Raw genomic sequence first — 23011 nt, 5'->3', positions numbered from 1 at the left:
TTAGTTTTTTCTTCCCTGCACTTTCCCAACAACAAAGCAGCAAGAGTCTAGAGGCTGGCAATAGATACAGTATGTACATAAGGTGGGGTGCCCTTTACCTGCAGCCGTAACACCTGTGCTCACGGTGAAAGGCCTCGTTCACATTATACGCGCTGCCATGTGCATTTTGGCAGCATGTATGGTGTGTGACACGGAAGAACGGCAGAAGTGCATAGACAGCACTTCTGCCGTTCAGATCATGTGCGCTGCCCAGCAGTGTGATGCGCTATCACACTGTTGCATGCATTTTTCAGCCCAGCGCAGAGCTAGGATCAGCAGCGCAGATGGCGTGCGATCGTGCACGTTGCATTCCGATTGCGCGCTCATTCTGCATCAATGATGTGAACAAGGCCAAACACAATTGAGCCCAGATAGTGAGCGAGCCGGGCACTCTGTGATCTCCAGGCTTTATTTGCTAATGGTAATCGACACATAGGCAAAACGGTACAAACAGCAGCTGAGATACAGACAACAGCCTGACAGCCGTTTCACACAACCTTCCGCTTCTACAGAGGCCCTTGTGTCATGTGACACATAGGCCTCTAAAGAAGCGGAATGTTCTGTGAAACAGCTGTCAGGTTGCCGTCTGTACCCACAGTTGCTGTTTGTACCGTTTTGTCTATGTGCCGATTACCATTAGCAAATAAAGCCTGGAGATCACCGAGTGCCTGACTCTCTCACTATCTGGACTTCCCCAACAACATTTTATTATATTTCTTTCTCAGTTATTTATTAAAATTTTTCATATTGAAGAGTTACAGTAACTGGTGTAGAATTTTGATGCACAGGCCTCTGAGCTATGGGAAAGCAAATACTTTGCCACTAAACATTTTAAATGGCAATATACAGTCAATAAATCAAGATTACCTGAAATAGAAAATCGCAGTCTTCAACCTGGAAGGCTACGTCTTTTACACCATCTCCATGCTTGATTAAATGCTCTCCCATCTCTGAGACAAAAACATAGACAAAATAATATAAGCAATGGTTTTCGTTTTTCTTCACTGTAAACTGAATCTGAATTACCCCAGAGGAACAACTGTGCTGGGCATATTACATTCAACAAAGACTTTAAAGAGAATCTGTATTGTAAAAATCGCACAAAAGTAAACATACCAGTGTGTTAGGGACATCTCCTATTCCCCTCTGTCACAATTTCACCGCTCCCCGCCGCATTAAAAGTGGTTAAAAACAGTTTTAAAAAGTTTGTTTATAAACAAACAAAATGGCCACCAAAACAGGAAGTAGGTTGATGTACAGCATGTCCACACATAGAAAATACATCCATACACAAGCAGGCTGTATACAGCCTTCCCTTTGAATCTCAAGAGATCATTTGTGTGTTTCTTTCCCCCCTGAGGGGGGAGTGCATAGCAGAACCACAACACTGAAGAACTTGGCAGCCTTCCAGACACAGGCTGACAAGTCTGACAGGGGAAAGATACATTGATTTATTACAGAGACTGTGATAGTACAAAGTGCTGCAGTAAGCCAGAACACATTAGAATAGCTTTTGGAACTTGTAGGATGATAAAAAACAGGATGCAATTTTTGTTACGGAGTCTCTTTAAAGATTTTCCCTTACTTTTCGTATCAGAGATGACAGGAGGCCTCACCCGGTCCCTAGTGAAGTCCTACCTTGAGTTGTCTCCAAAGCAGCTGTTCCCATTCCCACTATAGCTTTAGGCCGTGTTCACATTGGCATTAAAAACTTTACAAATCAAAAGGATCTGTTCACATTAATCCATACATAATGGATCCATTCAGTTCATTCTGACGATTGTAACGCAAGTATGGATCAGGCACGATTTTTCCAGATCAGTCAGATGAAGTGGATGCCGATGAAATCAGTGGCAGCCTTTGAGAACGGGCAGTGTCCATTCTTACAAGGCTGGTCACCGCTTACGTTTCACAAGCTTTTACTCACCTGATGCCGTCACATTTGTGTTCCTCAGCTGCTGCTGGCACCGCCACCCTGGTCCACTGCTTGGGAAAAGCATTAGGTTCCTATTGGATTTCAATAAACAAATGAGAACCCTTCCTCGTTTGAGGAAGGATCCCCATTGGTCTGTTGCAATCCAGTGGTGGAGTCTGATGCTTCTGATGGGGCTCAGATCTGTATACCAGCACTTCTCCCATGCAGTGGAACCAAACGCTAGTGCCAGCAGTCGCGGAAGAACGTGAATGTAACAGCGACAGGTATATCATGCAGGTGGCGATGTGATACAGAACGAAAAAAATGGATGAAAAACTGATGCCCAGTGTAACAAATTGATTAATTATTCAATGTAACCAATTGTTTACACGGCAAATGGAACAGTTTTTACAGGATCAGTTTTTCATCCAGTACAGTGTGAACCCAGCCGTATGCAGAGTTCCTGATTCCATGATAACAGCTAAGCATTTTAGACCCAGCTTACTTTTATCTCAAGGGCCAGATGTCACAAGATAGCTAGAACAATCATTGTATTTTTAATTCATAATGGTTAACAGTTCCCTGAAAAGCTTAAAGGGGCACTATGGAGAAAAATTGTAAAATTTAAAATATGTGCAAACATATACAAATAAAAAGTACATTTTTTCCAGAGTAAAATGAGCCATACATTACTTTTCTCTTATGTTGCTGTCACTTACAGTAGGTAGTAGACATCTGACAGAAGCGACAGGTTTTGGACTAGTCCATCTCTTTATAGGGGATTCTCAGGGATTTATTTATTTTCAAAAGCACTTAGTGAATGGCAGTAACTCCGTCCAACTGCCAAAAAAGTGTGTAGTGAGCAGGGAAAGCTGGCAAGCATCATTGTTTAAATCCTTTTTAGGGTATATATTAATAAAGAATGAAAGCCTTGCTGAGAATCCCCTATGAAGAGATGGAATAGTCCAAAATCTGCCACTTCTGTCAGATTTCTATTACCTACTGTAAGTGACAGCAACATAGGCGACAAGTAATTTATGGCTCATTTTACTTCTACTTCTCATTTGTCTATGTTTGCACATATTTTCAATTTTACAATTTTTTGCCATAGTGCCCCTTTAAATAAGAAAACATACGAAATGTTCATTTACAGACCTTCATGTAATTTCCAAACTGATATTTAATTTAGTTAACTACTCACTGCCAAGCACAGGAATGTTTTTATAAGATTACATTTAGATCATGGAGATCTCCAACTTACTATACTACTTCAGATTTTTCTGATTAATGTAAAGAAGATCTTTTAAATATAGTTTTTAAAAAATCAAATCACAAAAGACCCACAGTGAAACAATATAACCTTAAAGTAAACAAACCACCGCCACTTGATAATGGTTTGCATAATATTCCTTTACAGACACCAAAAAAATCCAAAGAGTAAAGGGTGAGCATACAGACCCCCTGCTGGTTATCCAATGGTAGGAATTAATTTCAGGTCTGCAAGGCCACAACACTAACTACATAGGTTGTTTACATTTTGAAATGAAACACTAAAGCATAGAGCTGCATTTATCTCATACCTGATGACCTATCAGTAGACATACACATCACAGCATTTTATAGTGTTTATAAAGTGCCATATTTTGCCATATTTGTTATTCTCTGCTCTTACTTTACCATTCCCAGTTTTTGTGAATGAATATTTTTAAATTAATATATGTTAAGTTCAACAATCTCCATATCTTGCTTGTTCTTCTGGATGGTGGGGCTGGAGGCATGTTCCTGGCTCTATGATGTTCATCCTACAGCCTTTGTATCTACACAGAGGCTGAACTGGGTCACAAACGTGAAGGGGACAGGCTAGCAGTACAGAAACACTCCAACTGACTCACACAAATAGGACCTGCCGGGCTCACCTGACTTTTGCCAACAACATATAGAGCTTACTATTATGTGCTTTACTTTCTTACTACAACTGACCTAGAAGCACAATCTGGACATTTTTGCATAGATTTGTATACATTTGCTGAAAATGAAAAACTTACCCCGATTACCAGGATTTAGTGGAGATTGAAATACAAAAAATATCTGAAAAATACAGAAGAAAAACTCATGAAGACTCATAAGGACTCTTTAGGCTGATAGCACTGCTACTGTCCTGCTCAGTGCCACTTGGTGCAAAATATACTGCCCATAACAAACAATTAGAATCCCCCTGTGTGGTTTTGTGGTGGGTGATGGGTGAAGAAGAGAACCTATAGAATGTACAACAACAACAAACAACACTTCTAAAGTGCTTTTCTCCCATAGGACTCAAAAGCGCATAAGCATGGCTCAGACCAGTAATTGGTTTGATGGTGTGTGGTGGGAACAGAACTGGGACAACGTCCTCCAGCACCCAAGGCTGAGACACCAAAGTGCGCCCCTCCATTCCTCCCACCCCACCCGTCACACACATTGCTATTAGAGTTAGAGGTGCCCCAGGGCCCCCAACACCTTAATCTCTAGTTATCTGGCTTGCAGTCACTGCCATGTTTCCCTTTTTCTTATTTCTCTCTGTTTCAAACACAATAGGGGAATTATAGCTGAGTGAGTTGTGCACCCCCTCCTACACTGCGCTCCAAAGGTTTTAAGGTGAACTCTGGGAGTGACCAAGTTTAGGAATCCTGCTAATTTGAGGTTTGTGTGTGTGTGTGTGTGTGTGTGTGTGTGTGTGTGCATGTGGGGGGGGGGGGGGGGGTGCCGTTTCAGCAGGTGCTTCAAGTATTCAGAGCCCAAATTGTGTAGGCCAACAGTCCAATCTTGAAGTGTATTCTCCATTTTACATGTAGTCAATCAAGGACAGGCTGGACAGTGAGAATGTATAGAATGTAGGACAAGTTGGGAGGTATAGAATGTGGTTGATAGGTGGAATACAGGACAGGTTGGGTAGCATAGAATTAGGGTGATGGGTGGAGCAGAGAACCTACAGAATGAAGGACAGGTTGGGTGGCACAGAATATGGGTGATGGGTGGAGGAGAGAACCTATAGAATGCAAGTTGGGAGGCATAGAATGTGGGTGATGGTTGAAGAGGGAGAACATTTATAATGTAGGATAGGTTGGGAGGCATAGAATGTGCACCGGAAGTACCTGATTTACCGCAATGACAACAGTGTGTTATCTGCGAACACCTGCAGCGACGTGTGGTGACCAGAAGTCATGTAAGTCTTTGGCACCGCGGATATTTTCAAATATTTGGTGTTCGCATTGCGATTCGCATATTTTTTCAATACACTTCCATGCAATTTTAATTTCGGCAACAGGAAGTTAGTGCTAGAGAACCTCACTTCTAGCTTGGCTTGCAGCCGTTAGTAGTGTGAAACCAGCCTGAAGCTACCTTAAAAATTTGTCGCCTGAAGTGATCTTTACAGATTTGGTTTCAGGCAGCACTCGCTGTCTTGTCCAGCCATGCAATGTATACTTAGAATAGAGGTAGGTGGAGTCATGCAAGTGGCACCGTGCTACAGGAACTACCTTTGAACTTTCTGTAGTTAGCAATAGGTATTGGAGACCAGCGATCTGAGTGGACAAATCACTACAGAGGAGGACAGCAACATCATGAGACATCTGTACACAGTTTAGATTTCTGGCCAATACAATCATGAACAATCATTTCTGGCCAAGGTACTCCTAAAGGAACACTGACTGTACTATTCCCTGCAGTAAAGCCGGCCTCGCTGACCTACTCCTTATATCAGCTTTTCACTTATAGTCCTGATTCTGTTGTGCCAGAGGAGGACTGTACAAGTCTATATAAAAAGAGATTTCAGGCAGGCATATTGTTGCAGTGCTTTGTTTTTGTTTTGTTTTTATCCGTAAGGGTGGATTTTAACATAATCCTTTGGCTTTTGTAGAGTCTGGGAATATCATGGCCAATTACATATCACATTATTGGCACCATCCAGACCTGCCTACATAAAATAGCATGGGTGCAGCATATGAGCAGAAAGGCTGGCAGTAAATGAAGACTGGCAGGACATTATCTATGTGCTCACCAGCTATGAAGAGTCTATAAGCCAATCCAATAAGTGGAGAGACGGGTAACTGATCTAAGTTACAGCATCAACAAGAGCTATTTTGCAGGTTCCCTTCTTTGTCGGAAGCCAATATCAGGTCCTTTTCTAACGGCCTCAATTGAAGCGGGGAACCCGCAAAACAGCTGTCAGGCCGAGATACTCTGCAAAGCTGTTACTGATTGTTTTTTTTGTAACACTGTTTTGTGTTGGAAGATAGTTACTGATTTTTGAATAAGTTTTGCATGGTTTGGATCAATATCCATCTTTCTCCTGCTTGTATTGGATTATAAAATAGCATGGCCACATACAGTACACTGTCACGTGGATATTCAACACATGTGACTTGCAGCACCCAGACCTGCCCACAGAAAAAAGAAATTTCCTACATACCATGAGCATTTTGCACACTGGCCAGTTTCACAGTCTGCATCACTACTGTATGAGGCAGCGAACACAGAGTGGATAAAGGACAGACTAAAAGGACACAGTAGGTGGCACTACAGCCATTACAGAAATCATTTAGATATAATACAGTGCTGCCCATAATTATTCATACCCCTGGCAAATTTTGACATAAAGTTACTTTTATTCACCCAGTAAGTAATCTTTTGACGGGAAATGACATGCGGTAGGTGTCTCCCAACAGATAATAAGACGATGTACAAGAGGAATTATTGTGGAAAAAAACATTTCTCAGCTTTTATTTACATTTGAGCAGAAAGTGTCCAGTCCAATATTATTCACATAATTCACAAACTGTCACAGTCTGTGGGGAAATCCAAAGTTCTATACAATTCCAAATAGCCCAAGCTGTTCTAAAGCATCCTAATTACCCTGCTTAATTGAGAACATCTGTTTTAATCAATTTAACAGGTGAAAAACAGCTGCTCTCTGCAGTTGGTTTGTGGACAGTCATGGCTAAGATGAAGGAGCTCAGTGAGGACCTTCGGCTTCTCATTGTGGCTGCTCACAAGTCAGGAAAGGGCTAAAAGGCCATTTCTTAATGTTTTCAAGTTCCAGTGGCTACAGTACAAAGTATTCTTAAAAAATACAAGATGTTCCGCACTGTGGAAAATCGGAGGACGTGGTAGGGAGCCAAAAATGACACATGTGCTGGCCAGGAGGAGAGTGAGAGAAGTGAAAAAGAATCCAAGGATCACCACCAAGGCCACCCTGGTGAATCTGGGCTCTGCTGGTGGCACTGTCTCAAGACAGACAATCCAACGCGCACTGCACACTGCTGGGTTCCACGGATGCAGACCAAGGAGGACGCCACTTCTCCAGATAAGGCACGCAAAATCTCGCTTGGCCTTTACAAATGCTCATCTGGACAAATAAGGAGACTTCTGATCTTCTGTGTTATAGTTAGATGAAACAAAAATTGAATTGTTTGGTCACAATGATGTTTCCTTTTATTTGGAGTAAAAAAGAACAAGCCTTCAACCCAGCGGCGTAGCTAAAAAGCTGTGGGCCCACGGTGCAAGTTTTATTGGAGCCCCCCAAGCACGCCGTATATATTAATTGATATGGCGCACCAAAACCTGCCAAGGACAACACAGCATCAGAGGTGCAAGAAGGGGGTGGAGAACAGTGTGTTAATAATTCCTACTATTCAAAGCATCTATAGAAGTGAAGCACAGGACCAATAAAAAGCTAACACTGTGGTTGAGGGTGGACCCCTCTGGCTCAAGGGCCCCGATGCGGTCGCAACCTCTGCACCCCCTATTGCTATAGCACTGCTTCAACCCAGAGAACACCATCCCTACAGTCAAACATGGTGGTGGGAACCTAATGCTTTGGGGGTGTTATTCAGCCAATGGACCAGGGAACCTAATCATATTAAGCGGCACCATGAAAAAAGAGCAATACATGAGAATTCTCAATGACAACATTAGGTAGTCTGAAGAGAAACTTGGCCTTGGGCACCAGTAGACATTTCAGCATGATAATGACCCAAAACACACATTACAAGTGGTGAAGAAATGGTTAGCAGACAACAACATTAACGTTTTGGAGTGGCCTAGCCAGAGTCCTGACTTGAATCCAATTGAGAATTTGTGGAGGGAGCTAAAGATCAGGGTGATGGCAAGAAGTCCCTCCAACCTGAAAGATTTGGAGCTCATTGCTAAAGATAAATGGATAAAAATACCTGGGGAGACATGCAAAAAGCTGGTCTGCAACTATAGGAAGCGTTTGATTGCTGTAATAACCAATAAAGGCTTCTCTATTGATTATCGAGAAGGGTACGAATAATTTTGGACTGGACACTTTTTGCTCAAATGTAAATAAAAGCTGAGAAATATTTTTCCACAATAATGCCTCTTGTACATCGGCTTATTATCTTTTGGGAGACACCTATGTTATTTCCCATCAAAAAAATTACTTGCTGGTTGAATAAAAGTAACTTTAAGTCAAAATTTGCCAGGAGTATGAATAATTATGGGCAGCACCGTACATGAGTAAAATTATTTTTAAAATGTGGCCATGAAGAGCGTTGGGTTCAAATCTTAGTGAGGAGCAGAGTGGTGACAGCCATGCTCCGTTAAAGGACTTCTGAGGTGAAAATAAATTGATGAGAAAAACCATTGTATCTATCCTCCTTCTAAAAATGATTTTTTAGATATTGCACAGTATTATTTTATATTTAAATTTTAGTTTTAAGTTTTTAGCGTTTCATTGTCTTTGCTCAATGACAGCTTCATTGAAGTACGGCATGCTAGAGCTAAAATCTATGAATTATTGACCCTTTTTATCTCGTTCCTGCTCGGAGAAGCCATTTACTGACAGGAAAGTGTTTTATGGCTATATTTACTTATCAGTGAGGGTTATGCTATAGTCACTTGCATGTCTGATGTTTAACTTTTTCAGGCAGAGAAAGAAAAAAAGGAATACAGCCTAGTTATTTGTGTGCTTGCCACTGTACATTCATGTCACATGTCACCTTGGTTGTCTTTTAAGCCTCATACACACACTAAATGAAACTCAACAGAGGGGGTGATAATGTCCACCGACTGAGTGGATGCCAAGGTTCGGCCCCTGATGAGTCATTGATGACGAAACCGGTAGGGCGGAGCCTCGGGCGCAGTGTGCGGAGACGCTGGATACAAACGGAAGCAATGAGGACGCTCAGCTTTTAAATGCGCATTTAATCTTCATGATCTGTGAGTGCAATACTTTGTGTTTTTATATATATTAAACGGAGTTACGCTATGGAAGCCTTTCTTTGAGTTCTTTAAGGTGCAGTTTTGGTCGATCAGGGTGGATATCCCAGAACAAGCGATTGTAGCTGGTCTATTCGATCAGCCATAGCAGTTGGTGAGCGTGCATTTTTCTCATTTCCACGGTGGTGGAGGCACTGGTGAGACACTGAGTGAGCACATGTGGTGATTTCAAGGAAGGTTAAACAGGGTCACGCTATGTTTCTGCCATTTTTGTCTTTTTGAGTGACACCCTGGATGAAGTTGGCTCGTGAGAAGAGGTGATCTTAGCTTTCTACCTGTGAAAAACGCTGATGCTGATTTTGATTTGATCAGCCAATATCGTTGGTAAGAGTGTTTATATTTAAATGTGGATCCAATCAAGCTGTTGCTGGAATAACTTGAACTGCTGCTGGTGGAATTACAGTCCTATACAGGAGTAAAGCCTGGCGATATTGGGACATTTATGCATGCAGCGAATTGCGTTATATTTGATGGAATTGATGTAAAGGAATATGCAATTTATGTATTATACATACTGTTGGTAGGAATAGTGTTGAGCGCTACACCCACGCATCATATTGGTGCTATACTAATACTGTTTAGGGAGGTGATACCCCCCAGGGTTTAGCGATCCATTAGGACTAGTGCTATTGTGTTAACGTGATTGGTGAACAGAGGAGCGCAAAACCACTCTTTTAAAACTTATTATATAGCCGAACTCCAGATATCGGTGCAGCAGCTGGAAGAGTGGATAATCAGCGCCCGAAGGTTAGGCTAACTCAGGATTTTGGTAGTCACATGATGAAAAGGCACTGAAGTTCTATTTTTGGGGCGGGGGGTGCAGGGAAGGGAGGGCACTAGATTCAAATTCCGCATCGGGCCCAATGGTCTGTAGCTACGTCACTGAGGGCAGTGCATGCGTTTCTGATGTCCAGGGTTGGTTCTAGTAACAATTGGGCCCTAGGCAAAATGAACCCTCTGGTCCCCATGACAGACATTTCCAAACCAAAAAGCAGCATTAGGGGCCAATTGTTGCAGCCAACTCTGCTTTCCCGATCCCCCCAGAGCCCCTGAGCTGGCTGAAAAGGTACTGAAAAGAAGGTTAAAGAGTAATATCAAACTTATTTTCAGTGTTTTCTTTCATGGTGGGAGGTTTAAATGTATTTTATTGGTATTGTTTGCAAATATCTCCTTGAAGAAAACTCAGGAGAAAAATTAGACCTGAGACACACTGCAGAGCGCTTTGCTGACCGACAGTGCTGGGTCTGCGCATTTTATAGAAATGCTCCCATTAGCTTGCATTAAAATCACAGCAAAATCAACGATTTTTCGTAAAATTGTGGCCGCAGCAATTTTTTATGCAAGAAAACGCAAATGCAGAGCTGACAGTCATCAAAGCGCTCTACAGTGTGTCTCAGGCCTTAACAGGATACTAGTACAAAGGCCTGCCTGTTGAAAAACAGGCACTCGGCATCGGCACGACCAACCCGCCCCCCTGCAACACAATCTGACTGCGTGCTGCGCATGCGCGCCAGGCACTATGCAGGCCACAGGAGGATGCAGGACAGGGACATTATTATATAGGATGGTCCATATTTGCTAGTGTTGTTAAAAACAGGCAGCTGCTATCACATTTCTCCTATTATTTATTGTTGCTTGCAAATGCCTGCACAGGGACAAGGTGATTCCCATAATGAGTCTGTCTAATATTATGTCTGAGTTTTAGAATTTTTAGAAGTGATTTGATGCGTTTTGCAACCTATTTCGGAGCACATGCGAATCAACAAATGCAAGGACATCTACAGCATAAAGGAACTGTGTGTAGCATTGCAATCCGATTGATAATTGCATTCCTTATGCATTTTTTCTCCTTGTTTTCCTAACTTCCAGTAAAAACTGTATTGTAAAATTGCACAGCGATTGCGTTTTTGTTTTGCAATTTTTAGAATAAAAGCCATAAGTCATAATAAGCATGTTTTTAAATTAATGTGAATTCTGTGTTACATAATCTGCTGTAATTTGTTTTCTTACCTTGTCCTGCTTGACCACATGGGAGACCACCTCTCGACTTCCAGTTTCAAGGCCTTTGTAGGCAACAGGTTCGAATCCCATCTTATTGCAGTAGAATGTCGCAGCCTACAGAGAGATTGCATATCAGTTCATGTATCCTACTATTTCCAGCGATTCATCTGCCTGTCTGGGAATTGCAGTTGTGCTCAATCGTGAGCAAAGTTCTGCAGGAGAACATCTGTTCATCATTGCACAGAGTTATGAGTCTGAGTTATTACTTAGGCCTTTGCCTTTCTTAATATTATTACGTTTAAGTGGTTAATGAAGTGCACTGAGTCACATAATGACAATGCTGCTTATATCTAAGGAAGAGTCTCTTTAATTCAGAACATTAACTTGTCGTCAAAAAGCATTTCATTTGCTACAAAGATACAAAAATATGGAGTCCTTTTAGTCATTTCTTTAAAATAAACCTGTCATAAGAGAGGCACAGAGCTTGCCTTGGCTGACCTCCTTCTGAAAATGCATACTACTTGGCTGTACTGCTAATCCACACTGATTTCACACTCTCCAGCTTTAAAGCAAACCTGAACTGAAAATTAAAAGTCAAAATAACCATACACAGGTCATACTTACCTCCCATGTAGCCTACTCCTCAATCTCTTTCTACTCTCCCATGTCCTGTTGTCCACTGTGATCATTGGGATTCTCATCTTAGAAAATGGCAGTGATCTTGTAACACCTTACTGGTCAGTACATTGTTAAACTGTAATATCCCCCAGTTGAGCCATGGGAAAACATGGACATTACCTTGCACATCAGTTGTCCTTTCAGTTAGAACTGACAGTAACTGATATATTGCAGTACTGACACAATTGTGTCAGAACTGGAAGGAATTATTGTTAGAAGAAAATGGTGAGCTTCTGAGAGGAACTGACGGCAAGGTAAGTATGTAATATTCATTTGCAGGTGCATAAGGTGTTTATTTTAAATAATTTAGTCAATTCAGGTTCACTTTAAAGGATACCTTAGCACTAATTATATTTAAAAAAGGACACCTTCTGTGCGTGTGTGGGGAGTTGTGCAGAGGGTTACTGCACCTCCCGTGCCCCGGCGTCATCCTCCGTTCTCATATTGCTGGTTAGCGCGTTTGGTAACCTGCAACCCGGACATACTACGCTGGGCATGCACAGTATGTCCGCTTGGGTGCCTTGCAACTCACGTCATATGGAGTCGCCAGGGAGCATGGTTGTAAGCCGCCCAATCAAACATACTGCGCATTCGCAGCCTAGTATGTCTGGGTCAGAGGTTACCGACCACGCCAACCAGCAATATCAGAATGGGGCAAATCGGAGGAGAAAGCAGGGTGATGCCGGGGCATGGGAGGTGCAGTAAGCCTCTGCACAACTCCCCACACACGCATATTGAATATAATTAGAGCTAGGTAAACAACTACAGTATATAAATGGAACATTTTAGTGCAGGCTTCTAACTTAGTCTGTTGTCCAGGCTTTGAGACGGGTGATTTGCAAAAGATTGTCCCAGGATTTGAAGGTTGAGTAATTTCTGTCTCAACAATTTGATTTAGACAGTCCAAGTAGTGACAGCTCACTGGTTTCAAAATCAGACCCTTTTATTGTGCTATCCACATGGCAAGGCAGGTTGTAGACTTTGTGCTGCCTGAAGCAAACTTGTGAGGTTGCCCCTCTCCCCACCCCAAAAATAAATCACACACATATGCCCTTTTTACCTGGATGCTGATAGGTGAGTGAATGGGTACTGAAAGGTGTACTGCTGAGAGTGGATGTGTAGGTGGATGGCTGGGGCAACACACACACTCCTTCAGACATACATGCACAGCAATAAACTGCAGGGTAACCAAAGGGCAGAATGGCACACGGAGTGGAGGTTGGGCTAGCAAAGAGTAGTGCATATTTAATAAAGGGGCATGGCAGCACACGCAGGTTCACAGCAGGCAAGCTCTGTGCTCCATTATGCTGGGTACACACGTTGCAATTTCCCGCTCGAACCGCAAGATCGATTGGATCGATTTGATTATTTCCAACATGCTCGATCGGGTTTCGATCGATACAGCCGTCGATTTTGCATACGTAATATGCAAAATCAACGGCTGTATCGATTGAAACCCGATCAAGCATGTCGGAAGTAATCAAATCGATCCAATCAATCCCGCGGATCGAGCAGGAAATCGCAACGTGTGTACCAGCATTAGTCAGACAGAAGCAGCAGAGCAAAGTGAAAGACTGAAAAAGATCAGCTGAGTGTAGAGCTGATGTTGTCCCCCTACAGTCTGCTGCCTGAATCACATGATTCAATCTGCTTCATTGTAGAGAGGCCCCTGTCACATGGAGATACTGACAATTGTCTTGGGGGGCCTCATAGGGCCTGCTTTGACAATGCATCTGACCTAGATAAAGGCATGCTGATGATACTTGGACTTTCTATTGCTTTTATGATGAGCCAGATGATCGGTTGTCATGCACCCAAAAAGATTTGGATGGGGAGCCACCTCACTTCTACCTATGTGTGAAGTTTGTTTAAAACATCGACTGTAGCTGTTACTTGAGAATAAATTTGGAAATACTGGCCACATATTCTGTGTGTGAAGTTTTGTGTATACCTGTTTCTGCTAGGATATTGTCTGCAGGGAATTTGTGTATTGGGCTTCCTCCCAAGTTGGCCTTGGAATATGGTAGAAGCATTTGACTGTGACTAACTGAATGAAGGTTGATGATATAAATGATTTGATGCTCTTAGTAAAGTACTGGAGAAAGTGTGTTAATGCTACATAAATGCATACAACTAATGTCTAAATTTGTGTAATTTTGAGCTTTTTAGTTGCTCTTCATCCTTCCCCTCTACAGTTTCCATTGAATTACATTCATGGCTTACCCATAGCTCCAAACTGTCCCTCTTTTGGAGGGACAGTCCCTCTTTGGGAGCCCTGTCCCCCGTCCCTCTTTCCTTCTCATTTGTCCATCTTTCAGGACTTTGCCCCTCTGTCTATGTAAATATATATATTTCTCTACTAAAAAATGTATGTGATTGACTCTAAACTTTATTCCCATCCTTTAAATTGATATAAAATGTTAATATGAAGGAAAATGCACCAGGATAGAAAGGACCAGTGTGGTTTGAATTATAAAACTTCATATTTTTCTTATGAAATCTTTATGGTATGTGTGACTAGGGGTGTGATGGGGGCGTAATCAGGGGTGTGGCTTAAGTGTCCCTCTTTCTCATCTCAAAAAATTAGGCGGTATGGCTTACCTGTTTGGCATTTCCAACCCAGAAAGTGAGATGATGGAATCGTAGAAATCGACCTTTTTCATGCTTAAAATAAGACACATATTTTAGTAATTGTTTTCTTGATCTATATTCTATTAATCCTAAAGTGCAATTTAGTTAAGACTACTGAACAGATACATCAAGCATGATAATAATAATAATGATTTGCAATGATCCATGGGATAACCTCTTTCCTCTGCTGCACTCTCAACACATTGCCCATACTGGGAGAGCACTAATTCACTGATGCAGTTTTAGGTATCTGCATATTTCCTTGCCTATACCTTACACCACCTTCAAAGAAATGGACAGCTTGTAATTTTTATGGTAGTTTCATTTTAAAGCGGACTTAAACTCTTGCACAGGAAACAGGGAAACACAGAGGAATCCACCCTGTGTGTGTTTATAGAAAACAGCCTGTCTCATTTTCCCTTCTCAGCAAGTAATGAACTTGTGTAATCTGAGCTGTCTGCTGACTCTGCCAAATTCTGAGCTAATATGTAAACACATGAGGTTAACCCATTCTGTGCTCCCAGAATACCAGGAATTAGCCACTCTGCGGAATCTCAGTAGGTGTTCTATAAGCTGTAATACTGAATTGTTTTTCTTTAACCTATTGCCGACCGCGTCATGCCGATGGGCGTGGCCGAGGAGCCAACCACAGGACCGCCGCACGCTGAACGGCGTAAAGTCCTGGGCCTTGGTTTTGCAGAAGATCGCGCACAGGCTGCGCGCATCTCCTGCTTGGTATTCTCGATGCTCGGAGACTGTTAGACGGCGGAACCGCCGTCTAATTACTATCTACAGCGCTGCGATGTAAGGCAGTGTTGTACTGGGGACAGCCGTGTGACACGGCTGTCCCCCTCTGTAGGCAGGGACATGGTCGGCTGTCATAGGCTGAAGGCTATGACAGCTAATCACGCTGATTGGCTGGCGGGGGGAGGGATGGGGATTTAAAAAATAAATAAAAAATAGAGAAAAATACTTGAAAATGAAACAAATATATTATAAAAAAACAAACATCTGGGGAGCCATCAGACGTCACCAACAGAGAGCTCTGTTGGTGGGGAGAAAAGGGGGTGGGGGGTAATCACTTGTGTGCTGTGTTGTGCGGCCCTGCAGCTTGGCCTTAAAGCTGCAGTGGCCTATTTTACAAAAAATGGCCTGGTCTTTAGGGGGGTTTAGCACTGTGGTCCTCAAGAGGTTAAAGGTTGTTATGCTGTTGCTTATCCGTTAAAACAGTGATCAGTGATCAAACTTGGCTCTCCAGCTGTTAAGGAACTACAAGTCTAACAATGCATTGCATGAGTCCGATAGCCACAGTCATGATTCATAAAGGCAAATGCATTGTGGGACTTGTAGTTCCTAAACAGCTGGAGAGCCAAGTTTCCAGATCACTGCTTTAGAACATAGAGGAACTTCTGAGTTCAGGTCCACTTTAATGAAGGGAGGCAGAATATCAGTCTAAAATCCAGAAAAAAAAAAAAGATTTCAATTTGTTATGTGTATAAAGCACACCTGTCTAAAGGACCAATTTCTTCCATTACAACATTTCCATCAACATGGGCAGACCCAAGAGCTGTCAAAGGACGTGCAGGACAGGATTGTAGACCTGCACAATGCTGGAAAGGGCTACAAGGTCATTAGCAAGTAGTTTAATGAGAAGGTGACAAGTGTTGGTGCATTTATTCTCAAATGAAATAAATATAAAATGACCGTCTATGAGGTCTTGCCTCATGGGTGATGATCATCATGAGAAAGGTAAGTGATCAGGAAGAAGGACCTTGTTAGTGATCTGAAGTCAGTTGGGATCACGGTCACCAAGAATGTAACACACTACACTGTAATGGATTGAAATCTTGCTTCACCCACAAGGTTTCCCTGCTCAAGAAAACACATGTAAAAGCCCACCTTAAGTTTGACAGTGAACATTTAAATGATCCAGAGAAGACTTGGAAGAAAGTGCTGGAACCACCATGTTAAGAGGAAGAGAAATACTAAGCATGACCCCAAGAACATGGTCCCCACAGACAAGTACGGGGATTGAAACTTTGTGCTCTGCAGCCATTTTTCTGCTAGGACTACAGGGCAACTTCACCGTATTAAGGGGCCAATGTACAGAACCTTGTACCATCAAATCTTAGATGAGAACCTATTTACCTCAGCCAGAAAACTAAAATTGGTCATTGATGGGCCTTCAAGCATTACAGTTACCCAAGACATACCTAAGACAACAAAGGATTGGTTTAAGAAGAAGCACATTATGGACATGAAGTGGCCTAACTAGTCTCCAGACCTCATTCCTATAGAAAATCTGTGTGGAGGGAGCTGAATCTTGGAGGTGCCAAACAGCAGCCAAGAAACTTCAAGATTTGTCAAAAAAAACCCAAGTTTTTGTAGAGGAGTGGATCAAAATCCCTCCTGAGATGTGTGCAAACCTGGTAACTAAGTATGTTCTATAATATACAAGTAATTCCAAGTTAATGCAGGATTAAGCAAATGCAGGAGGAATGTGATCTATTTTCAAGCTACATAGATTTGAAAAGATAATTTCCATAATCTTGCATCAGTGTAATCTGTTATCATAGATTGGTCAATCACTTTGCTCTAAGGCATGGGTCTCAAACTCAATTTACCTGGGGAGCCGCAGGAGGCAAAGTCAGGATGAGGCTGGGCCGCATAAGGAATTTCACAATCACGGCGCATCGCCGCCTCTGCCCGCCCCTCTCACTCTTCCTTCACAGAGAGGGGCAGGGAGAGGCGGCGATCCGTGCGGCGATTGACGTCAGGAGGGGCAGAGCTGAAGCTGAAAGCTCTGCCCCTTCCAGGAAATGCCGGCGGATTGCCCCCCGGGCGATTTGGGGGCTCTGCAGCCCTTGTTTAGCGGTGGGGATGCGGCGGATTACTTGGGAGCACTGAAGCGACCTATAAGGAAGCTTTTGCCGGCGAGGGCCACAAAATATTGTATCGGGGGCTGCAAATGGCCCGCGGGCCGCGAGTTTGAGACCCCTGCTCTAAGGTAAAGTGTGTTTTCAGAACATAAAAAGACCATTGTCACATAGTTAGCAACTAACTTCAGTGGAAGACAGCAGCTCCTTTAGGCGCCTTTCCCACTATCCCGTCAAGTTATGTTTGGATACTCTCACCCGCAGCTCCCCCGCCACTCCCACATCCCAGTGGCCATTAGTCTCTAGGAGAATGACCATGGTATGTGCGCTCGGTGCAATGCAATGCAATGAGGCCACACCATCTCTGCAGTGTGGTAGCACTCAGCGCATGATTGCATTAGTCAATGGCACCGCAACAATCTTATATATTCTTGCAGTAGTGGTGATGTGCGCATGCGCCAATTGCACAAAATGCAGTGACGTACTTCCTGTCGAGCAGGTAGCACATCACTGAGCGGGGCAAGCTAAGCAAATTACCCAGTTGGCCCACTTTGATGCAGTGTGTTTAAAATACGAAATGGTGCAATGCGATTGTCCTGTGGCGGGCTCTCTAGCCGCAGGATAATTGCACAGCACCAAGGGCTTGGTTCACAAAAGGGTGATAACTGAGTTATCACGCCTAAAAGCTTTGCACATGCAAACTATGGTGCTAAGTAGTTTGCACTCTAGTTTTCACGTGCAAACTAGTCTGCAAACTACTTAGCACCCTAGTTTGCATGTGCAAAGCTTTTAAGCGTGATAACTGAGTTTTTAGGCGTGATAACTGAGTTATCATGCTTTTGTGAATCAAGCCCCATGATTTGGTTTGGGCTGTAAGCTCTGTGAAGTTATGCATAGCATGTTAAAACCAATTTTCAGGCACACATCTAACCCCATTTAACAGTTTAGGAATCAGAGAGCTCAGGTGTTTTCTATGTGAAAATAACTTTTCTGCAACTAAATATTTTTGAAAAGGGGTTTAAATTTTGATCATATGTTGAAAATGTAACTGTGGAGCAAGTACGTTTTAGTTGATAGGTAGGTGTGGCTGCTTTTGTTGTCTAGACTGCATCATCCTAACAGTTCGGAGTGGAAGGGGGGCAGCACCGCTGCTTGACAAGATTGCAGCCTGTAGCACAGACAGCCTGTAGTGTCCAGTGTTTAGAACCCTTACTAAATATTGTAAAAGAGATTTATGTGACATAAGCTAAAAATAAATGATTCACTTCGCGACACAGGATATGTTGGCGCTTTATAAATCAATAATAATAATAGCTTAGTGCTGACAAAGGTTGGCAAAATATTTATGCCTTCAGTGGGACATTAGATTTATGATTCCTGCATTCATCCAGTTTATCCATTTAAATAGTACTGTATTAGTTCTGTGGCCACTTTTAATGTATCAGAGGGAAAGTGTCTTTATGCACTTAGGCTGGTGAGGATATACATTTTCTTCTTTGTCACCAGTCAGGATGTTTTGCTTACTTTAGATGACCTGAACACCTCCACTTGTGAGTCTGGTTGGGAGCAGGTGATCACTTGAGGGCTTTACACCATGCAGGTACCTGGACCTGCTGACCATGATACAGACCATCTCCTAAGCAGGTCAATTGTCGGGCACTCTTGTGACAGCTACTGGGGACCACACTAGATCCCTCATCACAAGTCCAGCACTTTTTACTCCCCTTTATTTGGACCTGATATTTGTTGTCAGTAGAGCAGGAGAGCCCTGGCACCCATTATCCTTTTATGGAAAATTAAGAGAAATGCTATTGGAGTAAATCCCCAAGACAATCCCACCATTCACCAACCACAACCTCACTGATGTACTCTTATGTGATATTATAGGATAAAACAGTAATAATATTGTTTTATAATAACAGTTGTATTACCTTCTCGCCTTTGTCAGTGTAGGTAGTCTGAAAAAAAACATAAAACAATTTTCAAAATCTTTTATTTATTAAAGTTGAGGGTATTTTGTTGTATGGTAAAAATCTGAGTGTATTATTTAATATATTTTTAAAAGATGACATTTCAATTAAATAAATAAAATCTACTTGATTGTTAAAGGGCAGTTTTAGGATTCATGTTTGTTCGAAACCCTCTCTCCGTACCCCTCAACTAATGTAACAGAGTATCTCCTACCCGCAAAAAATCACCTCATACCTATACGGGCCATCAACTTCTGAGATCTTGACACCACTTCCTTCCAACTCTACTGTAGTTCTTCCTTTAGCAAACAGTGGGAAGAGTGTAGTGGCTATAACAGCCATATCATTAGGGGAACTGAAGTGAGAGGGATCTGGAGGCGGCTATATTTATTTTCTTTTAAATGATACCGGTGGCCTAGCAGTCCATGATAAATGTTAAAGTGAACCTCCAGACTAAAAATCGACTCAGCAGCACTGAAAAGGCCTGGTGTTTCTTTAACAGTTTCACAGCATCAGAACGTTATGCAGGAGAACAGAGGCGCCAAAAGGATAAAAGGAAGCTAAATGAGCTTAAAAACCAAATTCTTGGTAAATAGAGGAGGTAGTGGTGGACTTACCTCCTCCAAGTAGACACACAACGACTGTAGTAAACACAGTCAATATATTTTATTTATGAACTCCAAATATGCAACGCGTTTTGCAGGTTTGATCCCGCTTCATCAGGCAATAACAACGGAGCAATAGCATATGTGGTCAGTAGAAGAGCCAGGCACCTCTGTGCCTGGCTCTGTAGCACATATGCTATTGCTCCGTTGTTATTGCCTGATGAAGCGGGATCAAACCTGCGAAACGCGTTGCATATTTGGAGTTCATAAATAAAATATATTGACTGTGTTTACTACAGTCGTTGTGTGTCTACTTGGAGGAGGTAAGTCCACCACTACCTCCTCTATTTACCAAGAATTTGGTTTTTAAGCTCATTTAGCTTCCTTTTATCCTTTTGGCGCCTCTGTTCTCCTGCATAATATTGAGTCCACCCTGGGTGGAGGGTTGAACCCCCTTTATCTCATCTACAGAGAGCGACTTCTTATTCCTGAGTGGGGTCAGGAAAATCTCCCCACCTGCCTTTACAGTGGTTGCCTAATGGTAACCCTGGTTTGTGAGTATTAATATTTACTCTATCTAGTAACCATTTACCAGTACATATTACACTATTGGGGCTCTTGGTGTTCCTTGTTTTTAGCATCAGAACTTTGTTTCTCTTATACAAGCTTCATTTTTAGCTGCACAGAAGAAAACTGCCCGGGCAGTTTTTCCCTTATGCTGTGCAAATGATGGGATATCTGATGTTATTGTTCTCGTTTTGCTGTTTTGGTGCAATTTTTTTTCTACATGTTGAATTTGACATTTGAAGCCTAGTGCGTGCAGCTGGGAGGGGTTATCAGGACACAGGATAGTTGGAACTGTGTCTCATGCTCCCTGTCACCTCCTTTCAACCAAAAGATGGCTTCCCCCATGACAAAGATGGCAGCCCCCATGAATCACAAACATTTGTCTGTTCTTTTAAAACAGGGTGGGTAAAATATTACATTATCTATCTATTCTAATTAACATAACTAATGTAACTTAATGGCAGTATGTTTGTTTAGGCTGAAGTTCCCCTTTAAATTGTACCAGAGACGAAGACTAGTGAAAGTTATATACATACCTGCGGCTTCTTCCAGCCCCATCTGCATGGATCGCTCCCGCGTTGTCCTCTGCCTTCTCTACCGCCAGTACCGGGCCAGTCTGAGCAAGCGGCGGAGAATACATATACTATTCTATTCTCCGCTGGAGAGACGGAGGGAGCGCACTGCGTTTACGTAAAACTGGCAGAAGTTACGAAACCCAGTACTGGCAATAGAGAAGGCTGTGGACGGCGGCGTTGGAGCGATCCGTGCGGATGGGGCTGGAGGAAGCACAAGGTACGTATAAACCAGTGGTCCTCAAACTAAGGCCCGTGGGCCGAATGCGCCCCCCTGAGGCTTTTTTACCGCAACCCCCCCCCCCCCCCCCCCACACACACACAAAATGTATTACTTAGAGATGGTGCTTTCTACAATACCTAAGCTCAATTTTATATTTTTCTACATTATTGTATCTATACTCCGTCCCGTCCCCAGAAGTCTGAAGTATGTTGTCCCGGCCCTTGACCGAAAATGTTTGGGGACCCCTGGTATAAACTTTTCACTAGTCTTCCTCTCTGGTTTCCTTTAATTTACCATTTATAGTCACTTATAGCTGCTACTTAGCCATTTATAACCAATATTTACAGTTTATAGCCACTAATTGTGCCCCTTTTAACATTGCCACCTACGGCAGTGAAAATATTAAGTGTTAGGGTTGGGAGTCTTTAGTGTTAGGAGTGTGTGGGGTCCTTATGGGTTAAGGTTAGGCACTGGGGGGGGGGGAGGGGGGAAGTGTTAAAGGACAACTGAGGCGGAAGGGATATGGAGGCTGCCATCTTTATTTCCTTTTAAGCAATACCAGTTGCCCGGCATCCTGCTGAACTTCTTCCACTAATACTTTTAGCCATAGACCCTGAACAAACATGTGCAGATCAGGTGTTTCTAATATATTAGCTGCATACTTGTTTCTGGTATAATTCAGACACTACTGCAGCCAGATAGATCAGTAGGGCTATCCATATCATTCTCACTTCAGTTGTCCTTTAAGGTGAGGCACCAGGGGTGGGTTTATGGTTAGGCACAACGGGGGAGGGGGAGGGAAGTTAAGGTTATGCAGCATTTGAATCCCAGCCAGGGCATGGATGGAGTTTGTATGTTCTCTTTGTGTCTGGTTGAGTTTCTTCCGGGCACTCCAGATTATAATAATATTTTTTTGCAATATAGTTCCATCACTCCATCATTAGAATAATTATTTTTGCTATAGGGCTCATACCTGCACTTTTAAATATGTTTTTTGTATCTTAAATTACTTTTTGTTTGCACAACAGAAGCAGGAATAATATATTTGTCTGTATCTAAGCCCATTCTGACTAACATGAAGTAAGTATTTTTGTCCTATGTTTGAGTACAATCCAAATGGAAGTGAGATACTCACATGGAGTGATTTTCCAAGTCTTTCTGCACAGATAATCACAGTGGGCAGCAGCGAAAGGTTCCCTGTTTATCTGATGCAGAACACCAGAGAGAGATTAGATAATTGCATATCGTACTTACCATTCTGAAGAACGTTCAAACTCCAACAGATTTGAGGTCTGACTGTTTGTTCGCAAAATACCTCAAAGAACAATTCTGTGGTGAGTGCTCACGTATAAACCGTAGAAAATTCATCGCTATTGGCCAGCCAGAAAAACACCCTCTGAACTTCCACCCCCCAAAAAATAAACGTGTGTTACTTTAACCTGTTCTGGGTCACTCACCTTTTCCCTCTAGGAATGTTGTGCACTTAAAATAATTAACTACGGTTCAACTACGGTCCCGCCCATATCGTGGCCGGTGAAAGAACGTTGTTTTCTTCCGGAACGCAGTGTTGATGACACTGGGGCCAAAACCAGCCAGTCACAAAATGATACTTCATATTAATAAATCATTTAAATGCCTACTTACTGCTTTTAAACT

The 23011-nt window shown here is 42.5% G+C and overlaps 1 protein-coding gene across 1 annotated transcript in view; it reads right to left on the bottom strand.

Moving 5' to 3' along the window:
• The window catches only part of LOC137546959 (4-hydroxyphenylpyruvate dioxygenase), a 74962-nt gene extending 52272 nt beyond the window's left edge, over window positions 1-22690 (bottom strand). Inside the window, exons 1-6 of the mRNA XM_068270044.1 lie at window positions 22610-22690; window positions 19350-19376; window positions 14513-14575; window positions 11243-11347; window positions 4000-4042; window positions 907-989 (exon numbers count right to left, since the gene is read on the bottom strand). Coding sequence (XP_068126145.1) covers window positions 907-989; window positions 4000-4042; window positions 11243-11347; window positions 14513-14575; window positions 19350-19376; window positions 22610-22612 — 324 coding nt within the window. The 5' untranslated portion in view covers window positions 22613-22690. The remainder of the gene's footprint in view (window positions 1-906; window positions 990-3999; window positions 4043-11242; window positions 11348-14512; window positions 14576-19349; window positions 19377-22609) is intronic.
• Window positions 22691-23011: the final 321 nt, after the last annotated feature.

Source organism: Hyperolius riggenbachi, chromosome 2 (assembly GCF_040937935.1).
Source record: "Hyperolius riggenbachi isolate aHypRig1 chromosome 2, aHypRig1.pri, whole genome shotgun sequence".
Classification (NCBI taxonomy): Eukaryota; Metazoa; Chordata; class Amphibia; order Anura; family Hyperoliidae; genus Hyperolius; species Hyperolius riggenbachi.
The sequence above is the reverse complement of the archived record's forward strand: the minus strand, read 5'-3'. Positions and strand labels throughout refer to the sequence as shown.